This window comes from Carcharodon carcharias, chromosome 23, assembly GCF_017639515.1.
Source record: "Carcharodon carcharias isolate sCarCar2 chromosome 23, sCarCar2.pri, whole genome shotgun sequence".
Classification (NCBI taxonomy): domain Eukaryota; kingdom Metazoa; phylum Chordata; class Chondrichthyes; order Lamniformes; family Lamnidae; genus Carcharodon; species Carcharodon carcharias.
The window spans coordinates 33,780,623-33,802,593 of record NC_054489.1 but is presented as its reverse complement, the minus strand read 5'-3'; the positions used below and the strand labels follow the sequence as shown (position 1 = coordinate 33,802,593).

At 39.4% G+C, this 21,971-nt stretch overlaps 1 protein-coding gene across 5 annotated transcripts in view; it reads left to right on the top strand.

Annotated features, from left to right (window-relative positions):
- Positions 1-21,971, top strand: part of LOC121268998 — a 46,215-nt gene that overhangs the window by 20,178 nt on the left and 4,066 nt on the right. For 3 of the 5 annotated variants that reach the window (XM_041173342.1, XM_041173340.1, XM_041173341.1), the window contains 8 exons: positions 3,664-3,714; positions 5,194-5,263; positions 6,471-6,532; positions 11,472-11,514; positions 12,918-12,963; positions 14,787-14,921; positions 15,495-15,621; positions 18,196-18,320. In XM_041173342.1, coding sequence (XP_041029276.1) covers positions 3,664-3,714; positions 5,194-5,263; positions 6,471-6,532; positions 11,472-11,514; positions 12,918-12,963; positions 14,787-14,921; positions 15,495-15,621; positions 18,196-18,320 — 659 coding nt within the window. Of the gene's footprint in view, positions 1-3,663; positions 3,715-5,193; positions 5,264-6,470; positions 6,533-11,471; positions 11,515-12,917; positions 12,964-14,786; positions 14,922-15,494; positions 15,622-18,195; positions 18,321-21,971 lie in introns of those variants that run through there. The other 2 variants (XM_041173345.1, XM_041173343.1) reach the window with 2 other exon arrangements.

Sequence of the window (21,971 nt, the reverse complement as noted above, 5' to 3'; positions counted from 1 at the left end):
AGTTGTTGTTTGGGTGTTTTCTCAAATGGAGTGTTGTCCAGGCCACTCCTTCTCCTACTTCGGGTTTACATGGGAGCAATTTGCCTAATAGTTGAATTGGCTGCAGTAATTCTATGATTCAAGATAGAGGAATCCAGTTAACTTAAATCAGAAAAACTCAGATTACCTCAGTAGAGAAGTGACTGATTTGTTCAAAATTGTTTTGCCTTGTTTCAGGTAATTTGTATACTTTAAGAATTGAAAGTATCAAATAGGCTAAAGGGAAATTCTCAATTTTGCTATGTTTAGTCATAGCTGACAGATATTTTCAGCTTTAAAAAATTCATATGATTAAAATATCCAGAGCCTTACTTGAAAATTAGGCTAAAGTTTTGAAGCAGACCTCAGTGGCATTTATTCCGAGACCCTCCACTTTTGTCCCTGACCACCCCATCTCCCAAAAGATTGACCAATGCTAGAGTTTAATCCCATGGATACTATTCTTCCCAGTCACTCATTTTTCATGTGATTGTCAACATGAAATGTCAGTAGGCTATTTGACTGTGAAAGTCATTACCATTAAACCTGTTCTTGCTAATGTGCTCAAACACTGTGTAGTTAGTTCAGTCTCTGAAATTGAACCTTTTCCTCCTCTTTAGCGTAGTGGTGCTATAACTAAGTGTAGTTGCTCGGTTCTAGAATATTAGGTACTGGCCTCATGGCTTTTAAAATTTTAAAATAGCATGTGCTACCATTTCAAGATTTCCTCCTGGAACTATATATTGTTATTGTGCTATGAAGTGATTGTGCAAGTAATTTATTTTCTAGTAATGTTGCACCTGATGTTACCCACTTAACCAATCAGGGGAACACAAGTAAAGTGACGGTTGCCAAGTATTAGGAGCCAGTTCTGACGTCTAGCAGTAGTTATTTTCACACTGCAATGACATTCAACAACATCAACTTTTATTTATAAAATGCCTTTAATGCAGAAAAATGTCCCAAGCCCCTTCATAGCAGCGCTAAAGAACAACATTTGACACCAAGCCACATTAGGAGATATTATGGCATTTGACCAAAGCTCAGTCAAAGAAGTAAGTTTTAAGGAGCATCTTCAAGAAGAAAAGACAGGCAGATAGGTGTTTGGACAGAATTGCAGAGCTTAGGCCTTAACAGTTGAAAGCAATGTTGGAGCAATTAAAATCAGAGGCCGTGAAGAGGCCAGAGTTGGAGGAATACAGAGATCGTGGAGGGTTCTAGTCTGAAGGAGATTACAGAACAGGGATGGAGGGAGGGATATTTTAAGCTTCTGGCATTGCTTAACCAGGGGCCAGTGTACCTCAGCCAGCAGTGGAGTGAGGCGCAAATGGAATTTGGTGTGAGTTAAGACATGGAGAGCAGAGTTTTGGATGACTTTAGGTTTATGGAGGGTAGAACATGGGAGGCAGTCAGGCGTGCATTGGAACAGTCAAGTCTAGAGGTGACAAAGTCATGGATGAGGGTTTCTGCAGTGGATAAGCTGGGGCAGTCAGGTGATGTTACAAAGGTGGCGATGGGTGGTCTTAGTGATGGTGCGAACTTGTGGTTGGAAACCCACCTTCAGGCCAAATATGACACCACGGTTAAAAAGGTCTGGTTCAGCCTCAGAAGTTGCCAGGGAGCGGGATGGAGTCGGTGGCTAGGGAATGGCGTTTGTTGTGGGGATCAAAGATAATGGCTTTGATCTTCCCAATATTTAACTGAGGAGATTTTTGCTCTTTCAGTACTGATTGTCAGACAAGCATTCCTATAGTTTAGAGACAGCAGAGAGGTTGGGAGAGGCGCTGATGAAGTGTCAACGTTGCAGTTGTGGAAACTGACGTGTTTGGGCGATGACACCAAGGGTCAACATGTAGGTGAGAAATAGGAAGGAGCCAAGGGCCAACCAGAGTTGACAGTGCAGGAATGAGAATAGAAACCATTGCAGGTGATACACCGGGTACAATTGAATAGATAGAAACAGAAGGAACCATGTGAGTGCAATTCCACCCAGCTGGATGTTGGTTGGAGGAGGATGGTTTGGCCAGCTGTATCAAAGGCTACTGGCTGAGAAGGGATGGTTTAGTTTTGTCATAGTCACATAGGATGTCACGCATGACACTGGTAAGAGCCATTTGAAAAGTGGTGGGGTGAAAACTAAATTGGAGGGATCCAAACATGGAGTTTCAGGAAAATTGGGCACAGATTTGGGAAGTGAAAACAAGTTCAAGTAATTCAGAGAGGAAAGAGAGGTTGGAGATGGGGCTGTAGTTTACAAGGACGGAGAAATCCAGGCTTGTTGTTTTGAGGAGTACATTGATAAAGGCAGATTTGAAGGAGAGGGGGACAATACCCAAGGAGAGAGTACCATTAACAATATCAGCCAACATGGGAACCAGAAAAGGAAGTTGGGTGGCCAGTAGTTTATTTGGGAATAGGATCAAGGAAGCAGAAAATGGGTCTGATGGACAAGATGAGCTTGGAAAGGGCATGAGGGAAGATAGGAGATAAACTTGATAAAAAGCAAGTTTTGGACTGGGGAGGTAATTTTGGTTGGTGAACTAAGAGAAGGGAGGGAAGTGGCAAAGGCAGCTGATCGGATGGTCTCAATTTTAATGATAAAGAAGTGAATGAGTTCCTCGAATTTGTCGGCGATAGGGATGGAGGAGATGGGTGAGGCGTTGAAGCAGGTACTTTGCAGTAAAAAGAGAAGCCTGGAATTACCTTCCTGGACTAGGGAGCAGATTTGGCAGATGCGAACAGGACCTAATGGGGTTTTTTTGTGGTCCAGTTCGCTCTGGCAGTGAATGATTAAACCAGTTCTCAGCAATATCCGTTCAAGTCTGTTTTCCATGACTTAAGAGAGCAGTGATGAGGGCTGAACTGGAAACAGCCAGAGTGAGAGAGAGTAATTGTTTTCATGGAGATTAGGGCATCAAAGGTAGAGATGAGGGTGTAGTTGAGCAGACAGCTGAAGCTAGTAAATGGTGGGCTAAAGGCTTGACAGGATTTCGAAAGTTCTGTTGTAAGTGAATTGGGAGAGTTTTTTCCAAGGATGGACACAAAAGGAAGTAGGATTGGGATGGGAGAGTAGAGTGTGGGTAGAGAGTGATGCATGAAGATGATTGAAAATCACCCTATCTGTGATCGACACAATGGGAATAGCGATGGCAAGGTCAAGAAGATGGCCCATGAATATAGGTTGGGTAGTTTATTCGGAGACAGAAATTAAGGAGGATAGGAAGGAAGTTAAGTCAGTGAGGAATGAACATGATGAACTGAGTTGGAGGCTGAAATCAAGTATGTGACGTCACTTGGTGCCAAGGCTGCGGGAGGAAAGCACTGAAGAAATCTCATTGAGATCATTTTTATAGTAGCGGGTGAACGGTAGGGAAGAAGCGTTTCAAATGAGAGTCAAAAGAAGACAACACGGTGAGATGCTGAAAGGAAGAAAGAGTACCAGAGGAGTTGGGGAACCAAGGTGTGACTTGGCGATAAGAACTTTATTATCGACAGGTGCTGAAAGGTATAGCCAGGCAGCAAGGCTTAATTTAGAGGGAAGGTGTCATCATTCCTCAGTCGGGTTTCTGTTAAGGAAGTTTATCCTTCCGGCAGTTGATTTTTCTGAAATATTACTCTGGTGTTTGTAACTAATCTTTCTTTCAGATGCAGATCAGCAGGGGAAAGCGACTACTTGAAACAGTGATCAGGAACAATGTAAGAAATTATTTTGTCAACATTCAATAAATTGTTAAAACCAGATATTAGAACATTCCCACTTAATCTGCAAAAGCTGTTTGTGGTTTAGTGGATGAGTTCTGATACCGAGCATTGTAAACTGAAAGGCCCCAAATTCAATCTTTGGACTGTTGAGTTAGCTGATTTCAGCTGGTTTAGCAGAAAGATATGATGTTTGACCTTTTGGTATACAGAAGACAAATATCAGCCAGATTCCTGTTCTGCTTACTATCTAGAGACTCCATGTGATCTAATATGGCTGGAACTCTGCTCGGGAACGTCTACATTATGGGGAGCCATCTAAGTTGCATTGAGTCAGTGAGTCTAATGAACCTAGTACACAAGTTGTGTTCAGGCTGCTAATCTCCTTTGTGTTCTCTGTCTTGCTGGGTGTATCCTTGGATATGACTGTACCACTGTCTTGTTTAGAGCTTTTATCATCCCTGGTATGTGCTATACCCCTTTAGCTATATTTCCTATGATCCAGTTAATTTTTCTTACTGCCGCCCACACACAGCTGTTAGTTTCATTGAGCTATCCATCAATTCCTCCAGATCTCTTTCTCTTGTCCTATAGTTTAGAGCTTTAAATTTACATTCCCACTGTTTCTCTTCTCTTTTCTCATAATCTTGCATTTGTCCACAGTAACTGCAACTTGAAGAAAAATTAGAGAATCTCAAAAACAGGAGTTAAGTAGGGGGACCCCATCAAGGTATTTAAAATAAATGATATAAAGTAAGCACAGATTATTACTTCAAAGTAGGCAAGAAAAGTAGGACTAAATGATGTGAATGAATGAAAAATAAGTTGGAAAATAGTTATCTTCCTCTTTTTCCCAAGAATGGCAAAATATTTGAAATAATCTGCCTGGTAGAGTGGTCAAACATTTAAGGATTTTCAAAAAAAAAAATACAAAGGTCAAAGAACTTGGGCAGTAAAGGGATGAGCTTCATTGGGCTAATTGGTCTTTTCCTTTACTTTTACTGTGTGCTTAAATCTTAAGACTGCTAATTTTTCACAAGATTATAAGGATAAGTACAAAATTAGAATGTTCTTGTCATTTCTTTACAAAATTGCTCTGAAGGGGTGAAGCCATCTGTTATTTAAACTTGAATTTGACAGTTTTGCTAATATACTGGCTAGATTATTGAAGGGAGATATAGTTGGTTCTATCAACATAGCAAAAATTTACTTGCGTTATGACAAATGCAAGGTTATTAGAAAAGAGAAGATAAATAAACAGTGGGAATGTAAACTAAAAGCTCTAAACTACAGGCCGAGAGAGAGATCTGGAAGCATTGATGGATAGCTTAATGAAACTGACAGCTGTGTGTGGGCTGCAGTGAGAAAAAAATAATTGAATTGAGGACGTATAGCCAGAGGAATATAGCAAATACCATGGGGTGATAAATGATTTTCAACTGCAAAGTGCCCTCTAATTTTTTTCTTCTCTGACAGGAATGTAGTGGTGGTAACAGTATTTTGGCCAATGCGCGTTCCTGGGGAGTGAAAATCCTACATCTTGATGGTATCCTTTCTCGTTGTGTGTGTTTTACACTATTAATTGTATAATTTAATACATTTTAAATTTAAAAATTGCATAGTTAATTAGTACCAGAAAGATTTGCAAATTGCACACACTCCACTCCACTATCATCCTGTACTTGTCAATCTGTGATAGCTTAAAGCTACCACTGTGCGGCAAAAGCAATGCGTGTATATGTAAAATATTCTATGTCTAAATGTGAAGTTGATGAAAACCTGAATCCCAAAAGAGCTGTAATGGCTGCCAGAAGCTAAAATATTAGGAAAAATAACTTACCACTGAAGGAAAACTGCAACTTGTCAGCAAACACTAAATAATGTTTTGTAGCTTTGTTGCTGAAATTGTATAATCAATTTTGTAAAATAGTCAAACATGGGGCAAATTATTCCTCCCTTAGTTGCCCTAAATGCAGCACTGGCCTTGACCCCTATATAATGTATACATACACTTTTACATGCACAAATATGTTTTAGTATTTTTTTATTATTTGTTCTTAGGATATAGGTGCTTCTAGTGAGGCCAGAGTTTACTGCTATCCCTAATTACCCTTAAGAAAGGGGTGGCGAGTTGCCTTCTTGAACCACTGTAGTTAATGTGACGAAGGTTTTTGCACAATACTGTTAAGCAGAGTGTTCCAGGATTTTTACCCAGCAACTATGAAGGATCTGTGATATATGTTCAACTCAGGAAAGTGTGTGTCTTGGAGGTTAATTTGTAGGTGATGGGGTGCGATGCTCTTCCTGTTCCTGTCTTTTTAGGTAGGCAGAGGTTGTGGACTCAGGAGGTGCTTTATCCAATTGTAGAGCTTTCATGCATACTTTGTAAAAAAAAAATCACTTTTTAATCTCCAATCCCCTTTATTCATAAACTTTGACGATTAGAAATGAATTTCCAATTAACAGCATTCCTTTTTTTTCAATTATAATTATTTATATTAGTTCGCTATACTATTTAATTCATTTTCCATCCGTTTCATTATTTTTAACCGACAGTTCCTTTATTTCCCACACTTTATAACCCAAACCCTCCTTATCAAATACATCCTCCCTGAGCAATGATATAGCAGATCCACAAACTGTACACAAAAGTTGTTTAGATTTTATCGTGATTTATATATATTCTGACATTTGTTAAAAGTCTTGCATGTAATGTCACAAAAAAAAGTTTTTGAGCCTTAACTACTACAAAGATCTACTGGCATATTTTGAAAAAAGGGGTGTTAAATTACTAAATGCCAATAGAAAAACTGAGGTGAGTTTTGCATGTTGTAAATACGTTGTAAATCTGAGGTATGTAATCGGACTCTGGTCCGAATGACATAACCAGAATAGCAATTCCGAGAGCTCTGAACAAAGCTGAGTTGAATCAATCATTTTCTGCTGCTTATTGTTTTATTGAAGCCACACAAAAAAACTATGAGCATCTTAATGAGTCTTCAGCTCTGATTTTAAGACTAGGAAGTTTTATTAATGTGGTAGAATTTAGTTTAATATAAAAGCAAAATACTGCGGATGCTGGAAATCTAGAACAAAAACAAAAATACCTGGAAAAACTCAGCAAGTCTGACAGCATCTGCGGAGAGGAACACAGTTAACGTTTCGAGTCCAAATGACTCTTCATCAGAACTAAGGAAAATAGAAAAGAGGTGAAATATAAGCTGGTTCAAGGGGTGGGGTGGAACAGGTAGAGCTGGATAGAGGGCCAGTGATAGGTGGAGATTGCCAAAAGATGTCATAGACAAAAAAAAGAGGTGTGGTCGGTGGTGATATTAGCTAAGAAATGTGCTAATGGGGACATTAAGAGTGGAAAGCAGAACAAGCAAGGGACAGATAGCCCTAGTGGGGGTGGGGTGGGGAGGGGGAATTGAAATAGGCTAAAAGGTAGAGATAAAACAATGGATGGAAATACATTTAAAAATAATGGAAATAGGTGGGAAAAGAAAAATATATATAAATTATTGGAAAAGGGGGCATCGGAAAGGGGATGCAGAAGGAGGAGAGAGTTCATGATCTAAATTTGTTGAACTCAATATTCAGTCCAGAAGGCTGTAAAGTACCTAGTCGGAAGATGCTTGCATTGAGCTTAACTGAAACATTGTAGCAGGCCAAGGACAGACATGTGGGCATGAAAGCAGGGTGGTGTGTTGAAATGGCAAGCGACAGGGAGGTCTGGGTCATGCTTGCGGACAGACCAAAGGTGTTCCACAAAGCGGTCACCCAATATGTGTTTGGTCTCTCCAATGTAGAGGAAACCACATTGGGAACAGCGAATGCAGTAGACTAACTTGAGGGAAGTGCAAGTGAAATGCTGCTTCACTTGAAAGGAGTGTTTGGGCCCTTGGACGGTGAGGAGGGGGAAGTAAAGGGGCAGGTGTTGCACCTTCTGCGGTTGCATGGGAAAGTGCCGTGGGAGGGGGTTGAGGTGTAGGGGGTGATGGAGGAGTGGACCAGGGTGTCCCGGAGGGAACGATCCCTGCGAAATGCCGCCGGGGTGGTGAAGGGAAGATGTGTTTGGTGGTGGCATCATGCTGGAGTTGGCGGAAATGGCAGAGGATAATCCTTTGAATACAGAGGTGGTGGGGTGATAAGTGAGGACAAGGGGGACTCTGTCATGGTTCTAGGAGGGAGAGGAAAGTGTGAGGGTGGATGTGCAGGAGATGGGCCGGACATGTTTGAGAGCCCTGTCAACCACCGTGGGTGGAAAACCTCGGTTAAGGAAGAAGGAAGACATGTCAGAGGAACTGTTTTCGAAAGTATTCCAGGTATTTGAAAATAAGAATTTAGTTTCCTGATTAGCAGCCTTATAATAATAGTTCTAAAATACAACATACTGGCCTGTTAAATCCTTGTTTTAGAGCTGCACAATTTCCTATTTTGCAGTGTAAACGGTTGCTGCATGTAGCAGCTGCGGTGTTGGAACTGTTTGTAATTGTTTTCATTTTGCTGAGATAATAGCCCAGCTTTACTGTACCAACACCTGCAGCACCTGCTGTTATTACTGGGTAAAATTGAAGTTATTTCTGGGATCCATACATGCCCAATTAAATGCAAAAATCCTTGAGTTACAATCAGTGATACCCTGCTCCTCTACAGGCTGGGTTGCTGTAGTCTTTGCCAATGAAATCTACACAGATCTAATAGTGTGAATTTAGGCTAATTATCTGCTATTCTTGCTCTAAAGGCAGATGTGAAAGTTAAGACTTGTGCAATCTGGAGTAACTGAGCTTTTAACGATGTAGTAAGTGAAAATTAATACCAAACAACCTCCCTGACCGTGAAAAAATAATTTTTACATATGTGCAGTCTCGTTGCTTCAAAAGAAAATTAATATTGCAGAATTTAAAAAACATAAAATAATGATTTTCTGTTTTTCTTAATGCCTTTTGCTTAATCCTAAATGTATGGCCCAATCCTGTAGAATGATTTAAATGTAATTAATGTTTTCTGCTTTTTAACTTCCTGCTTTGTAGTCTGTGTGTCTGTAAGGATTCTTAAGATTTGTTGAAGAGCTTCCCTCTGTTTCTTCTGCTCACAGACTGCAGATTCCCTGTAGAGGGTGCCACATTCAAACAGATGCCAGCTAACTAGAAGTCTCTGCTGTCAAGCCCATTAAAAGTCCCTGGGTAGATGCATGCAAGGTGAATGGCAAAAACCATTCCTTCACATTCGCAGCAAACTCCAGGCCTATAGTATAAAAGTTCAAAACAAAAATTAAGTCTCATTGGTTTTGAATTTTACTTTCGTTCCTTATGTCATCTGTACCAACTTTAATAAATGTGATCACAATTAGTCCATGCCATCTGTAATTCTTTGGCCAGCCAAAAATGCACTAAGACAAAGCTTTAGTTACTATAAGTTTGGATTTATAATTAACTCGATGGAATAAACCAAAGTTAATGGAAGAAAAAAGCATATTGGTGCAGTTGATAATAAGAGTTGTACCATTCCAGCAGTCCTGAAAAACAAGTTATTTATTACACTGAGATGCAAAAACATTAAATCCACCATGGAAAATTTTATTTTATGAGCCAAATTGATGTGCATACTAATATTTAACCCACAATACATTGCTAGCTTTTGAGGAGGCAGAAAAATATACTTGACATTGAAACAGTTTTAAATACAGTAAAATCTTGATGAGTTGAATCCCAGGGGATTCACCTCCAAATTCATGTTAAGTGGAGCTTCATGATTGCTGAGAGGCCCCATTCCTACATGATCTGTCTACATGAAACCACATGCCTACAAACGTGATCTATGTCAACAATAGATTAATACACCAAATTAAAACACAGTGAAGCAGTAAATGTGTGAAAAAACCATGATTCAATTTGTTCACACCATACAATGACCTGACCTTGCAAAAGGCCAGGGCTTTGCACTGATAAAAGCCCAGAGCTAGTTCTAGAAAACCTCTGTAGTCTTTTTTGCTTAGCATGCTGTGAGATACAGTCCGCCATGTCTTCAATGCAGTCAAATGTGCTTTCGGTGTTTTCGTGCTGCAGTACAAAACCCTGGAGCATCGGCTAGGGAAACAGGTGGGTGAGCAAACGGGCAGACATTCTTTGGACTTTTCAGGATCATTGGCCTCCTTAGCATATGTATGTACTGCATCTACAATTGCACCATCTGTCAGTTCCATTGTGCATCATATAACATCGTCTAACTCCGTGTAAGTTCCTATGGTTGTCTCTGCTGGAATTTCCATGCCAGTGTCCCGCAGCCGAGTGAAAACTGCCTCATCATCGGGTTGGTCGTGCAAATGTAACCTGTTTGAACCCAGCATGGTGAAAACAGTCGGCAATTATGGCTTCCGTCACCATCTTCCATGCCTTTTTCATCATGAACATAGCTTCTAGCACAATTGGATTGAACTCCTTCATATCAGTGACCTTGATAACCTGAGAGATCGCCTGCCAACAGTAGTGGGTTTTCAGGTCCCTAATCACCCCCGATCAATTGACTGGAGCTTGGCTGTGGCGTTGGAAGGTAAGAACAACAGTTTCACGCTCTTGAGGCCAGTGATGTCTGGATACGCAGGTCAGTTGTCTGAAATGATGGCAATTTTCCTTTTCTTTCATTGATACATTTTGTTCCACTGTCCTGATCCATGCCTCAAAAATGCTGGATATCATCCAGATGGTTTTGAGAGCTGCGTATTGCATGGGTAATGTCTTGACATTCACAAAACAATGTAGCTCCTTGGACTTTTATCACAAGAAGAAGCAGCTTTTCAGTGCCATTCATGTTGACGCAGACCACAGTGGCGACTTGTTCCTTGCTCCGCTTTCCACCATTACGTGATGTTTCAACATTAAACATCAAAGCGTGGTCTGGCAAAAGGTGGTAAAACAGTCCATTTTCATGCACATTAAACATATTTCGTGGTGCATACTCGTTCAAGATGTGGGTGAGACCGTTTTGGAGCCAAACATCTGTCATTGCTGCCATAATCACTGCATCCTCACTGCACAGAAGACGATGTTGTGCCTTGTTTTGAATCGGCCCAGCCTTCCATTGCTGCAGGTGAACTCCATGTGGACCAGCTTCTTTGCCAGGGCAACTCCCCTTTCCTGCAGGATTGGACCGGAGCTGGGAATTTCCTCTGCTCAGGCTGCTTTGAACCAGGATGACATAGCTTCTTCAACGCTGGGATAGGCAACCTTCTCATCCTCTTCCTTGCGGGAGAGAGTGTCTATTTGTCAAACTGCTCCTGATGTTCGTCCTATGTTTCATTATGGTGGATAAACTTGATGGCAGAATCTCCCACTGCTTTGTGATGTTCGCTTTCTGCTTCATGCCATGATTTTCCACTTGCTGTATGAACTTCACCTTCTCTCTGATTGACAATACTTACAACTTTCTCACAGGCTTAGCCATGCTCGTAGGTTTTGCCGCCCTTTCACAGGGAGATCTCAACGTAAAATGATGGCATGCCTAGTGCTCCATGATTTTGCGCTCTAGTGTGGCCTAACTCCACTATGATTGGTCAACATGGTCATATGATGAGCTTAAACAAGTTTGACTCATCCAGAGTTACCAGTATGGAATTTCCACTTATCACTAGCATCGTTCTGTGGGATTTGTTATTCTGCCGGTGGGAATGGTTGATGACTTCAAAGTAAGGAATTTTGTGTCATCCGAGTTTGACTCATTGTACAAATTCATTGTTTTTTTTTGATATTTTGCAGGGAAATGGTCATTCACCTAAATCCATCTGCAAGAATACAAAAGGTTAGTTATGCCATAACTCGTGTTTTTTGCATTTAATTTTTAATGATAGAGGCAAAAATAATTTGACACTTTTCTTACAGTACAACATCAGATTTGAAAATATTGGCTATTTTGTTTCATTCAGCCAGTTTTATTAATCATAGGAAATGCTCTAAATGTAGAGGCAATTCATTATTATTTTTATTAAATCTACCCCTATTGCTGCTTCCCTGCCTTTCTCAAAGTGATGGATACCCTTGAGTTGCTGATTTGCATATATAGTAACTTTCTGCTGTGCATGTCTGGCTAAAATAGATTACTCTTTGTGAATTTTAATATTAAAATAGTAATGTAGCATTGAAGTTAAACCAGAGGTGTTGCACTATTTTTTTAAAATGCTGAATGACCTTAAATAATGATGCCTTGATTTTAACTTTGTTGGTGGGGTGGGGGCGCGAGGTTTAACTTTTGGAATCGAGCAACCCCACTCCATATTTGAATATATTTTTTTTTTAAATCAAATCAGGCCATCAATAAGGTTCTAGCAAAAATTTGTTGCTTAATCTTAACTGCATATCAGTGGGGGAGGCCCATGCTGCTGGATGCCTGGCAGCAAATCAAAGGAGGTAACGACTGTATAAATTAAGTAGTAAAGATGTGCTCCTTTTAGCAGTCTGTGACTCTAACCACACCAACTCCTTCACCTACTTCCTTGCCTCCTCTTTAATGTTGGGGCCTGTGTGTTTCTGTGCTTCAGCATGAAACTGACAAATGTATTTTGATAAGTTCTCCTCACCAAACAATCATTAAAGATCATCAACCAGAAACAATAGCTCTGTCTCTTTCCATTGATGCTGCCTGACTTGCTGAATATTTCCAGCATTTTCAGATTTTCAGCATGAGCAGTATATTGCTTTTGAACAATTAAAGCAGTATGTTTAAAGAAAAAGCTTTTATTCATATAATATCTTGCACAACCTTAAGACATCCCAAAGCACTTTACTGCCAATGAAATACTTTGACGCGTAGTCAGTATTAGACTGGAAGAACCATAGGCATTACATCATATCCTGTCCTCATAAGAGCACATCATCGAAATTATTATAACAAAGCCATGAAAGGTCTATCAGTAAACTAAAAATTTCAAGAAATACATTGTTATTGTGATTTGGCTTTATCTGAAATCAGATCTTGAAGTGGAGCCTATAGATACAGTACTAACAGGTTGGGATTTGAATCTGAGTCCAGAACACTGTGTTTAGAGCCACTGGTGAGTCCTGGGGAAATGCAGTTTTAATGGGATAACTTTGTCATGTTTGTCAGTACTACTCCTGCATGCAGTAGCTCCAGTTTAAATTGGCTCCATAAATCAGTTATGTGGGTACTGCTATTAATTTCATTTATTTTTATTTTTGTTTGAGCAGTGGGAAAACTAAAACAACCTTTTCTTAAAATCGAAGATTCTAGTCGGTAAGTCAGCTGGTATTTTTTTCACATGAGGATTGCACTTTCTCATTTAATACTTGTTTATAACTAGTTCTTGAATATTGAACATTTGGACATCTTTCAAAATCAGTCCAGTGAACAATAAGTATTTTTGAAAACCTGATCAGAATATCCAACATGAAGAATGAAATATTGAGTATTGCTGAACAGAGAGACTTTTTTTAGTTGAAACTTTTTATCTTGCACTCATCATGATAATTCACAAGAATGCCAAATGTAAAGGGAACAAGAACAAGAACAAGGTATCCTGCAGGATAGTTTTCACTCATCCATGATGTGGGCATCACTGGCTAGGCCAGCATTTATTGCCCATTCCTAATTGCTCTTGTTCAGAGGGCATTTTAAGTGTCAACCACATTGCTGTGAGTCACATGTTGGCCAGACCAGGTGAGGACAGCAGATTTCCATCCCTAAAGGATATTAGTGAACCAGATGTGTTTTTACAACAATCGACAGTGGTTTCATGGACTTTTAATTCCAGATTTTTTTTTATTGAATTCAAATTCAAAATCTGCTATGGTGGGATTCAAATCCAGGTCCCCTGAGCATTACCCTGGTCTCTAGATTGCCAGTCCAGTGATAATACCACTATGCCACCACCTCCCTTAACAGCTGACCACCCTGATCAGATCATTTTGAGCTATATATCACGCAAACTCATGAACGGACCGAAGGGCATCACATTCAGCCCTGAAATGTGCCCAATCCACCCTAGATTACCCTGGAAGGACAAGGTAACTCAAACATTTGAGCAACAGGTGAAGCTAGCTGTTTCACACTACTACTATGCAGTAGCAACATGAGTGGTATTCGTCACTAACATGTTGCTGCTGTTAAGCCAAAAAGACATTCTGCCTATCACAGAAATGAGTACTGTGGTATATGAATTTCAGTGCCAGTGTGAGGCTAGGTATGTAGGCCGCACATCCCAAAGACTAGCTGATCATATCAAACAGCATGTCTCTTCCGCTGTCTGCAACAGCCAAAGTGCAGACCGTACCCAACCAGTCTGTGCTTGCAAAATTCAACACACACTGTCCAATATTAGATGCGATTCCACGATTGGATAACATTTGTTGAATTATCCTCAGTGTGTTGAGAATTATGCTGATATCCAATTCAATTGTCAGTTAGGCTCGCAATGTGGCATACATGCATGTGCTGGAAGCTACATATATTAATGCACAGGGCCCTGTTCTTTGCAGACAGAAATAACAAGTACACTTGCTGCACCTGTTTCAGCTAAACAAAATAAGTGACAGCTATTTGCTGGTTCATTCTACAGGGCAATGCCTTGACCAATCAGAGTCAAGTTGCCTGGTTTAACTTTCAGACAATGCTTGACAGTTAACTGTCAGTCACCATCAACTGATGCATTCTCCATGGCAGTGTCTCTACCAATCAGAGTCCACTTGCCAACCAATCAGCACTCTCTTCTCATAACAGTATAAATTGTTGTTTCTTTTACATTTGGTATTCTTGCAAATTATCCTGAAGAGTGCAAGACAAAAAGCTTCAACAAAAAATGTATTTTTTCAACAACACTGAAGTGCTGTACTACAAAACGACTAATGAAATATTGATAACATGTAAGTGAATTTTTAGCACATGTTTTCACTTATTACACATGCAATTGCTTTTTGTTACAATTGTTACTGTGATTTGTACAAATTAATTTATCGTATGCTTTTAAAATTTAGTAAATTAAAAAAACTTGATTAAATGCATTAAATTCATGCAGCGTTTACAAAACTATTTGTAAGTGTTGGCAAATTGTGTGTATGCAGACACTTTAGACCCCTCTACCAGCAATATATCAGCTATCCAGAACTGAACTACAAATCTCGAAGAGGATTTAGTGCATTTGATCCTCTGAAGAAATCTAAGAATGAACATCAGGAGCAAGAAAAGAGCAAAATTAGGTAAACATTTATATAGATTACTGTGTTTTGTAGTAAACTTTTGTTTTAGATTTTAACTCACTTTTTTATGGAGTTTTGTTGAATGGTTAGTTATGTCCAGTTTAAGAAATGACTGCTTAAATACTCTAGATTCATGTTTCCCTTTACTAAGAGCTTAAGCCCTTACATGCAATTGAACTATTATTGTCACCATCTCAAATTTATTTTTATCTAGACAATCCAGTAATTGAATTTAACTGAAGTGACTCACCATTATTCCTTTACAATTACTCATTCACAAAGCTTGTTACTATTGCCTAATTTTTCTCTTTGGAAAACTTTGGGATAGGATGTTAAATTTGGTGACTTATTAAACAGGACTCTGAAATATTTAATATTTGTGGGATATGTAGGCATGTCTGACAGCTAAAAGACACCTTATACTGTGCCCAGAATGCCTTGTCCTGATTTGTTATTTTGTTTATTTGGTTTGGAAGATGTTTTTTATAGTCTTGTGCATTTTGATTTGTGTGAAGCCATTACTTTCATTTATAATCTGAATTAATTACCATTTTGACTGTTTCCATTGCACAGGGACTGTAGAATGACCAACAGTGAAGGAGATGTAGAAACCATCACAAAACCGGCAGCAGCACAAATAGAAAAAAAACGACAGCGATTCTGTGAATGTTGCCATGTGACGTTCTATGACCTTGTTGAGGTAAATGTATAAATATTTTGTAATACTGCTTCAATTAGGATCTAGCAAAGCATTGATGGACTGATTCTGTCCATTTTATTAGTTTAATTATGTTCCTTTTGTCTGGAATTATGATCATTTATTTGCAGAATTATCACTGTGCAAGATGTCCAATTCCCTGAGCTCAATGCCTAATGTTATTTTTTGCTCTTAAATCATCTTTTTTCTTTAAATGTATCCTTGGAATTTCGCTTTCATGGCCTGTTAAACAACCAGCTCACACTTCTTCAAAGTGAGAGCAAAGTACTTTCCAATTAATTTTCTTTCCCTGTATATCTTCTTTTTGTTGCACTACATGGTCTCTTAAAGATTGTCACACAGCTGCACATGCACGCATCTTAAAGAAATCGCTGCTTCCACATGGCCTGTTTGTCCCCTGCACATCACAATCCCAGTTGCTGCATGGCTGCGTACCTGTGCAACTTAGAGGGAACATTGAAAAAGACTGTCTTAGGACTCGAATGCCTTTTCCACAATTTATATCCAACTCTCTCTGCACCATCTTCACACATTTAAACCCTAGATGGCTTACAACACATTCCTATGTGAATTCAAATCCATTACCTCTAACATCTCTGCTTCTAGCGATATTTTGTCAGCATCCTCTTCCTTAGTAAACAAAGACACAAAGTACACATTATGTATTCTAGCCTTGCCCTGTGCCTTTAAGCATATGTCACACTCTCCGCCCCTAATAGGCCACACCCCACCTCTCACTACTCGCTTACTGTTTACCTGCCAGTTGAAAAATTTTGGACTCCCTTCTACAATTGCCATTCTATTCTTTTATTCTCTCTTTGCCCATCATATTTTCCTCTTCACTTCTCTCAATTTATTGCATTTGGCCTGGTTCTCACCAGTAAAGTTCAACTGCCATGCAGCATGCGCCATTTTTTTGTTTCATCATATTCTCTACCTTCTCGTCCAAGGAGTCCTGGCTTTTGTTCCCTTACCTTTCGCCCTTGTTGGAATGTACCTAGCCTCTTCCTGAAACATCATTTCCTAAAAGATCACCTGTTGTTCCATTAGTTTTTTCTGTCAATCTTTGGTTCCATTTTACCCTAGCTAACTCTGCTCTTATCCCGTTGAAGTTGGTACTCTTCCAATTTAGAAGTTCTACTTTACATTGTTCCTTGCTCTTTTCCATTACTAATCTATAACTTATACAATGATCCCTTTTACCCAAGTGTTCCCCCAGAGACACTTGGTCCACCTCATTCCCCAGCACGAGATCCAGCAATGCCTCCTTCCTACTTGGATCGAGAACATACAAGTCAAGCAAGTTCTAAACACATTTCAGAAATTCCTCACCCTCTTTACCCTTTACTCTAACTTTACCTCAAACAATATTTGAGTAATTAAAGTCCCCCAGTATCACCACTATATAGTTCTTGCATATCTCTGTGATTTCCCTGCAGATTTGCTCCTCTATCTCATTATTTGGAGGCCTATCCCTTACTAGTGTGATCCTCCCCTTTTTGCTTCCCAACTCTAACTGAATAGATTCTGTCCTTGCCCCCTCCAGTATGTCCTCTCTTTCCAATGCTACAATGTCTTCTTTAATAGTATTGCTACCTCACCTCCCTCTTTTCCTTTCCTATATTTTCTCAATTGAATTTTTTAATTTCCCAGCTCCGAGTTTAAACACCACCTAGTTTAGAAAGAGAGAAAGAGAAGTAATCACTAAACAATCACTTATCCATTTTCCTCTTAAATACTTGATTTTCTTTTCCTCTTCTTGCAAAGGCTCACTCTGTCTCCCACTGACTCCCTGCCACCTCCTTAAACAATGGGTCTTCTGTACCTGCCTCTCTGTCTCTTTCTACTCTTTACTTCTCTCTTCTCTGTCTCATTCTGTCTCTTCCTACTCTACCTCTTTCTTCAATGTAAAAACTCTTGAAAAATGGTTGAATTTAATGTAACTGGGTTTATAATTGCTGCCAAACAATCTCACTAGCCCTGAAAGAATAATTTTCTATTTGTTGAACTTCAAATTTTGCCATATGATAAAAAGTCACATTTTAATTTTTTTAATATTTTAGCTTTGAGCTAAATCCCATGTGTTTATCACAATCATTTATTTCTCTATATGTAAAATTTAAAACATAAAATTGAAGGAATACAATGGTTTTAACTTCCCATCAGCTGTCTATGAGACCACTTCAGAGTAATTGGCTGCTTACCCTGCTTGATTGCATTACTGTTACTGGAGATGTGGTGATTTCGTGACTTGGTGCCAGATTCAAACTACGTCAGGAAAGGGGGAACCCTCACCACAGAGATCGCTAGGTCTTTGTGGGCATCTGTTTTCTTGAAGTCAGTAACAAGCCCCATTGCTTCACTGTTGACGGCAAAATGTGGGCCAAAGAATTATAATATAGCAATTCTCTAGATGCATAAAAGTCAGAGCATTATTTGGGTAACGTTTTCTACTGTTAACTGGATATCATGTTAACAGGTTGCTGTGGTAACTTTTTAAATTCCAAACTAAAATAATTCAGGAAAGATGACATTTAATTCACTTTTTTTTTGCAGCATCTTATCTCTAAACAGCATCAAGACTTTGCCAGTGATCCTTCTCATTTCACAGCCCTTGATGATATTGTGGCACAATTAGAAAATGAATTTGTAGAGTACCAAAGCGATGGATGCACCGAACGGTAAAAATCTTAATATACATATATTTATTTTGACTCTGGAAAGATTTTGTTCATTGTATTTATTTTGAGAATATTTTTGTAGAATGTTCATATTGCTGTTAAACAGATTATTCTGCTGTACACAAATCCTCAACCCCCACCCCACGCCAATTGTATTGAGTTTCTATCAAATCGGCAAAATACAACTCCTACTTTTAAACTTTCAAGTATACGTGAATGAATGTTGCAGTGAAATACATTGCCCTTCGTCTTTGAAGTATGATTAATATTTTCTCTGTGATGACTAAAAATCCCTAAGTAAAATACTTTTAGCCAACCTTGATTCAGGCTTTCTGGGCCTTAAAAGGAACAGATAAGGTTACTGTTGCATGTGAATCCAAAGCAGGAAATTATCATTAAATGGGGAGATCCACTTAAAGGGCACAAGGATATAGGAAGTAGAAAAAAAAACTGCTGCTGGCAAGGCCAGCATTTGTTGCCCATCCCTAATTGCCTTTGAGAAGCTGGTGGTGAACTGCCTTTTTTGAAACGATTGAGTGGCTTGCTAGGCCATTTCAGGGGGCATTTAAGAGTCAACCATATTGCTATGGATTTCATTTGGGCCAGACCAGGTACAAACAGCAGATTTTCTTTCCTAAAGTGAACCAGATGGGTTTTTAAGATGTTACGAACAATAACTTAAAAAGAAATTTCAATTCCCATGACCAACTGAAAAGATCGCAACAACATTTCAAGTTTTAAGGCTTTTACTGTAAGTAAAATTAAAAACAATATTAACTAACCACTATTTTGTAGGCAGCTTATACTCTATACTGCAGAAAAATTCCCTTGTTAATGCTTTAACACAACCGAAAGTCTGCCTCCATAGTTAAATTTTACCCTGTCCCTTAAGTCCCTTTATTCACCCATAACCAATCCAAAGTGATTCTTAGATCCTGAGGGCTTGCTCCCTTCTTTTCCTTTGCCAGCTGGAGAACTTGTAATCCCTGAATGAACTTTTACGGTGAGGCTTACCCTGGATATTCCTCCCTCTAGCCAAAGCTAGGCGAAAGTTCCAGTCTTATTTAAACTCTCTTGAACTCGGTCTCTTCAATCCAAGCATGTACTTGCACCCGCTTTCTTGCTTGGTGGACCTTAGAGGCTTGCTGCTTCTATCTCTCAGCATTCTTTCTTGGAATCTGTCAGACAGAGACTGTCTATGAGGTTTGGTGATATTTTAAGAAAAGACCCTGTAAGCCAATTCTACAATGGCTTCCTGTTGACTCTTCCCCCAAGTTCGTCTCCATGCAATGTGAATCACATAGGCCTTGTATCCAGGTAGAAATGCTCATTATCTATTCTTTAAACTCTCAACTTCATTCTATCTTGAAACTAATTAGAAATATAACCATTTATAAAACCTGGCATTTCTAACTGCTTTGATAGTCTGATAGACTTTCTTTACTAGTCATAGGTCTATGTAAGTTAAACTTGGCAGACAAATCAAAATGGCATTTCCACCCCCACCACCCACTCTCTCTCTCTCCCTCCCTCCCCCCCCCAATGGAGATGTTCATAGAACATGCAGAAGGAAACATAGTTTGTTCAACACAAGTATGAGAAGTAAATAGTTTATCCAGATCAGATAAATAAAGCAGTTCAGCATGTCATTGGAAAATATGTTCACTGACTTTGGAAACTAAGGGCAACATTTCCCCCCCATCGGGAGGGATGTGTGGGTGCAAGCGGGCGGGTTCCCGATCGGCATCCACAATCACCGCCGTTATACTGCCATTATCACGCATGCGTGCAAATGAGCGCACAGATCTCCCTGAGGCAAAGTGCCACTTCAGGGAGATTGCTGGAAGTTATAAAAATTTGTGGAAGTGTGGGAAAAAATTCCTGACATGTCCCCACATGAGCTGGGACATGTCAATTTCTTTAATTTCAACATTTTATAAACATTTTAAATCCTTCATGAAACCTCACCCTGCCCGTGGATGAAGTTTCATGTTTTTTCTAAAGGCCGCCTGGGCTCCTCGCCTGCCTGCCAACCTTAAGGTTGGAGGGGCAGGTCCTTTAATTAGCTTAATTACTTTATAAAAGGCCTTAAGCGGTTGTTGAAAGTTCGGTGGGCATGCAGCCGAGTCAACTGCGTGCCCACCGAACTGAAAATCTAAATGATGCAGGGTGACATCGGGACACATGCCCGATGTCACCCCGTGCCATTTTATGCAGTGGCGAGCGGAAGATGCAGCCCAAAAAGTCTTTCCACTGTCAGCACAATTGCTTTGGTCATTCTTTATTGGCATGATACACCTTCCCAGTAAAACAATGTGTTTTCCCCTACCTTTTATCTTTAACACCCAAGCTTGCTGTCAGAATTGTGAACAGGTCACATGACCCTCTTCATTCCTCCATTTTACCCTAAATTGAAGTCCCAGTCTCAAAAAACATAATCTTATAAAACCTTGCATTTATGACAATCCAATAGTTTAATGGTCATCATTACTAGTTTTTTAATAGTTCTGGTCAAATTAATTGAGAAGGGATATACTTGTATTGGAAGCAGTTTAGAGAAAGTTCACTAGGCTGATTCGTGGGTTGAAGGTATTGTCTTATGAGGAAACATTGAACAGGTTGGGCCTATACTCACTGGAGTTTAGAAGAATGAAAGGCAATCTTATTGAAAAATAAAAGATTTTGAGATGGCTTGACATGGTGGATGCTGAGAGGATATTTCCTCTCATGGGGGAATTTAGAACTGGGGGCACAGTTTAAAATTAAGGGGTCTCCCATTTAAGACAGGGTTGAGAAGGAATTTCTTCTGAGGGTTGACATCTTTGGAATGCTCTTTCACAGAGAGCATTGGAGGCTGGGTCATAAGAGGCAAGAAAGTGCTGTTAAGGCCACAATCCGATCAGCCATGATTTGAGCAAACTCAAGAGGCCGAATGTCCTGCTCCTATATCTGATGATCTGCCCACCTCTTACTATCCGCTTATTATTTACATGCCAGTTGAAGAATTTTTGAGTTCTCTTCTATGTTAACTGTTATTCTATTCTCATACTCTTTCATATTTTTCTCTTCACTTCCCCTCAACCTATTGTACTTTACCAGGTTCTCACTTGTAGAATTCATCTGAGATGCATCATACGCTGTCTTTTTTTGTTGCATCATATTCACACTCTCTCTCTCCTTCGTCATCCAAGGAGCCCTGGCTTTGGTTCCTTTAACCTTTCGTTGTTGTTGGAATGTAACTAGTCTGTACCTGAAACATCACTTACTTAAAGAAAATGAGATTGAAGAAATGTAGGAACAGGGTGAATAAATGTGATTAGAGCTACCTTCTCACATGGAGGAGAAAGGCCAACACTAACTGTTTGGGCTGAATGGCCTGTTTCTGTGCTTTAACTTCTATGTTTGTATCTGTATGTAATTCTAAAGACAAGTGAAGAATTTTATAGCAGGGTGTTTCTTTCCCTCCACTAGCAGGATTAGCTCCAAAGAGTAGAAAATATTCTATTTTGTATCTTAATAGTTTTCTCCTCTCAACACCATGGCACTTGTTGAAATTAATTGAAAGCCATCAGATTTTAGTAATCAAAATTTCAAAATCCAGGAATTGAACTCTTCAACAATTTTACTTAAAAATGATTCAGAACAATGGCA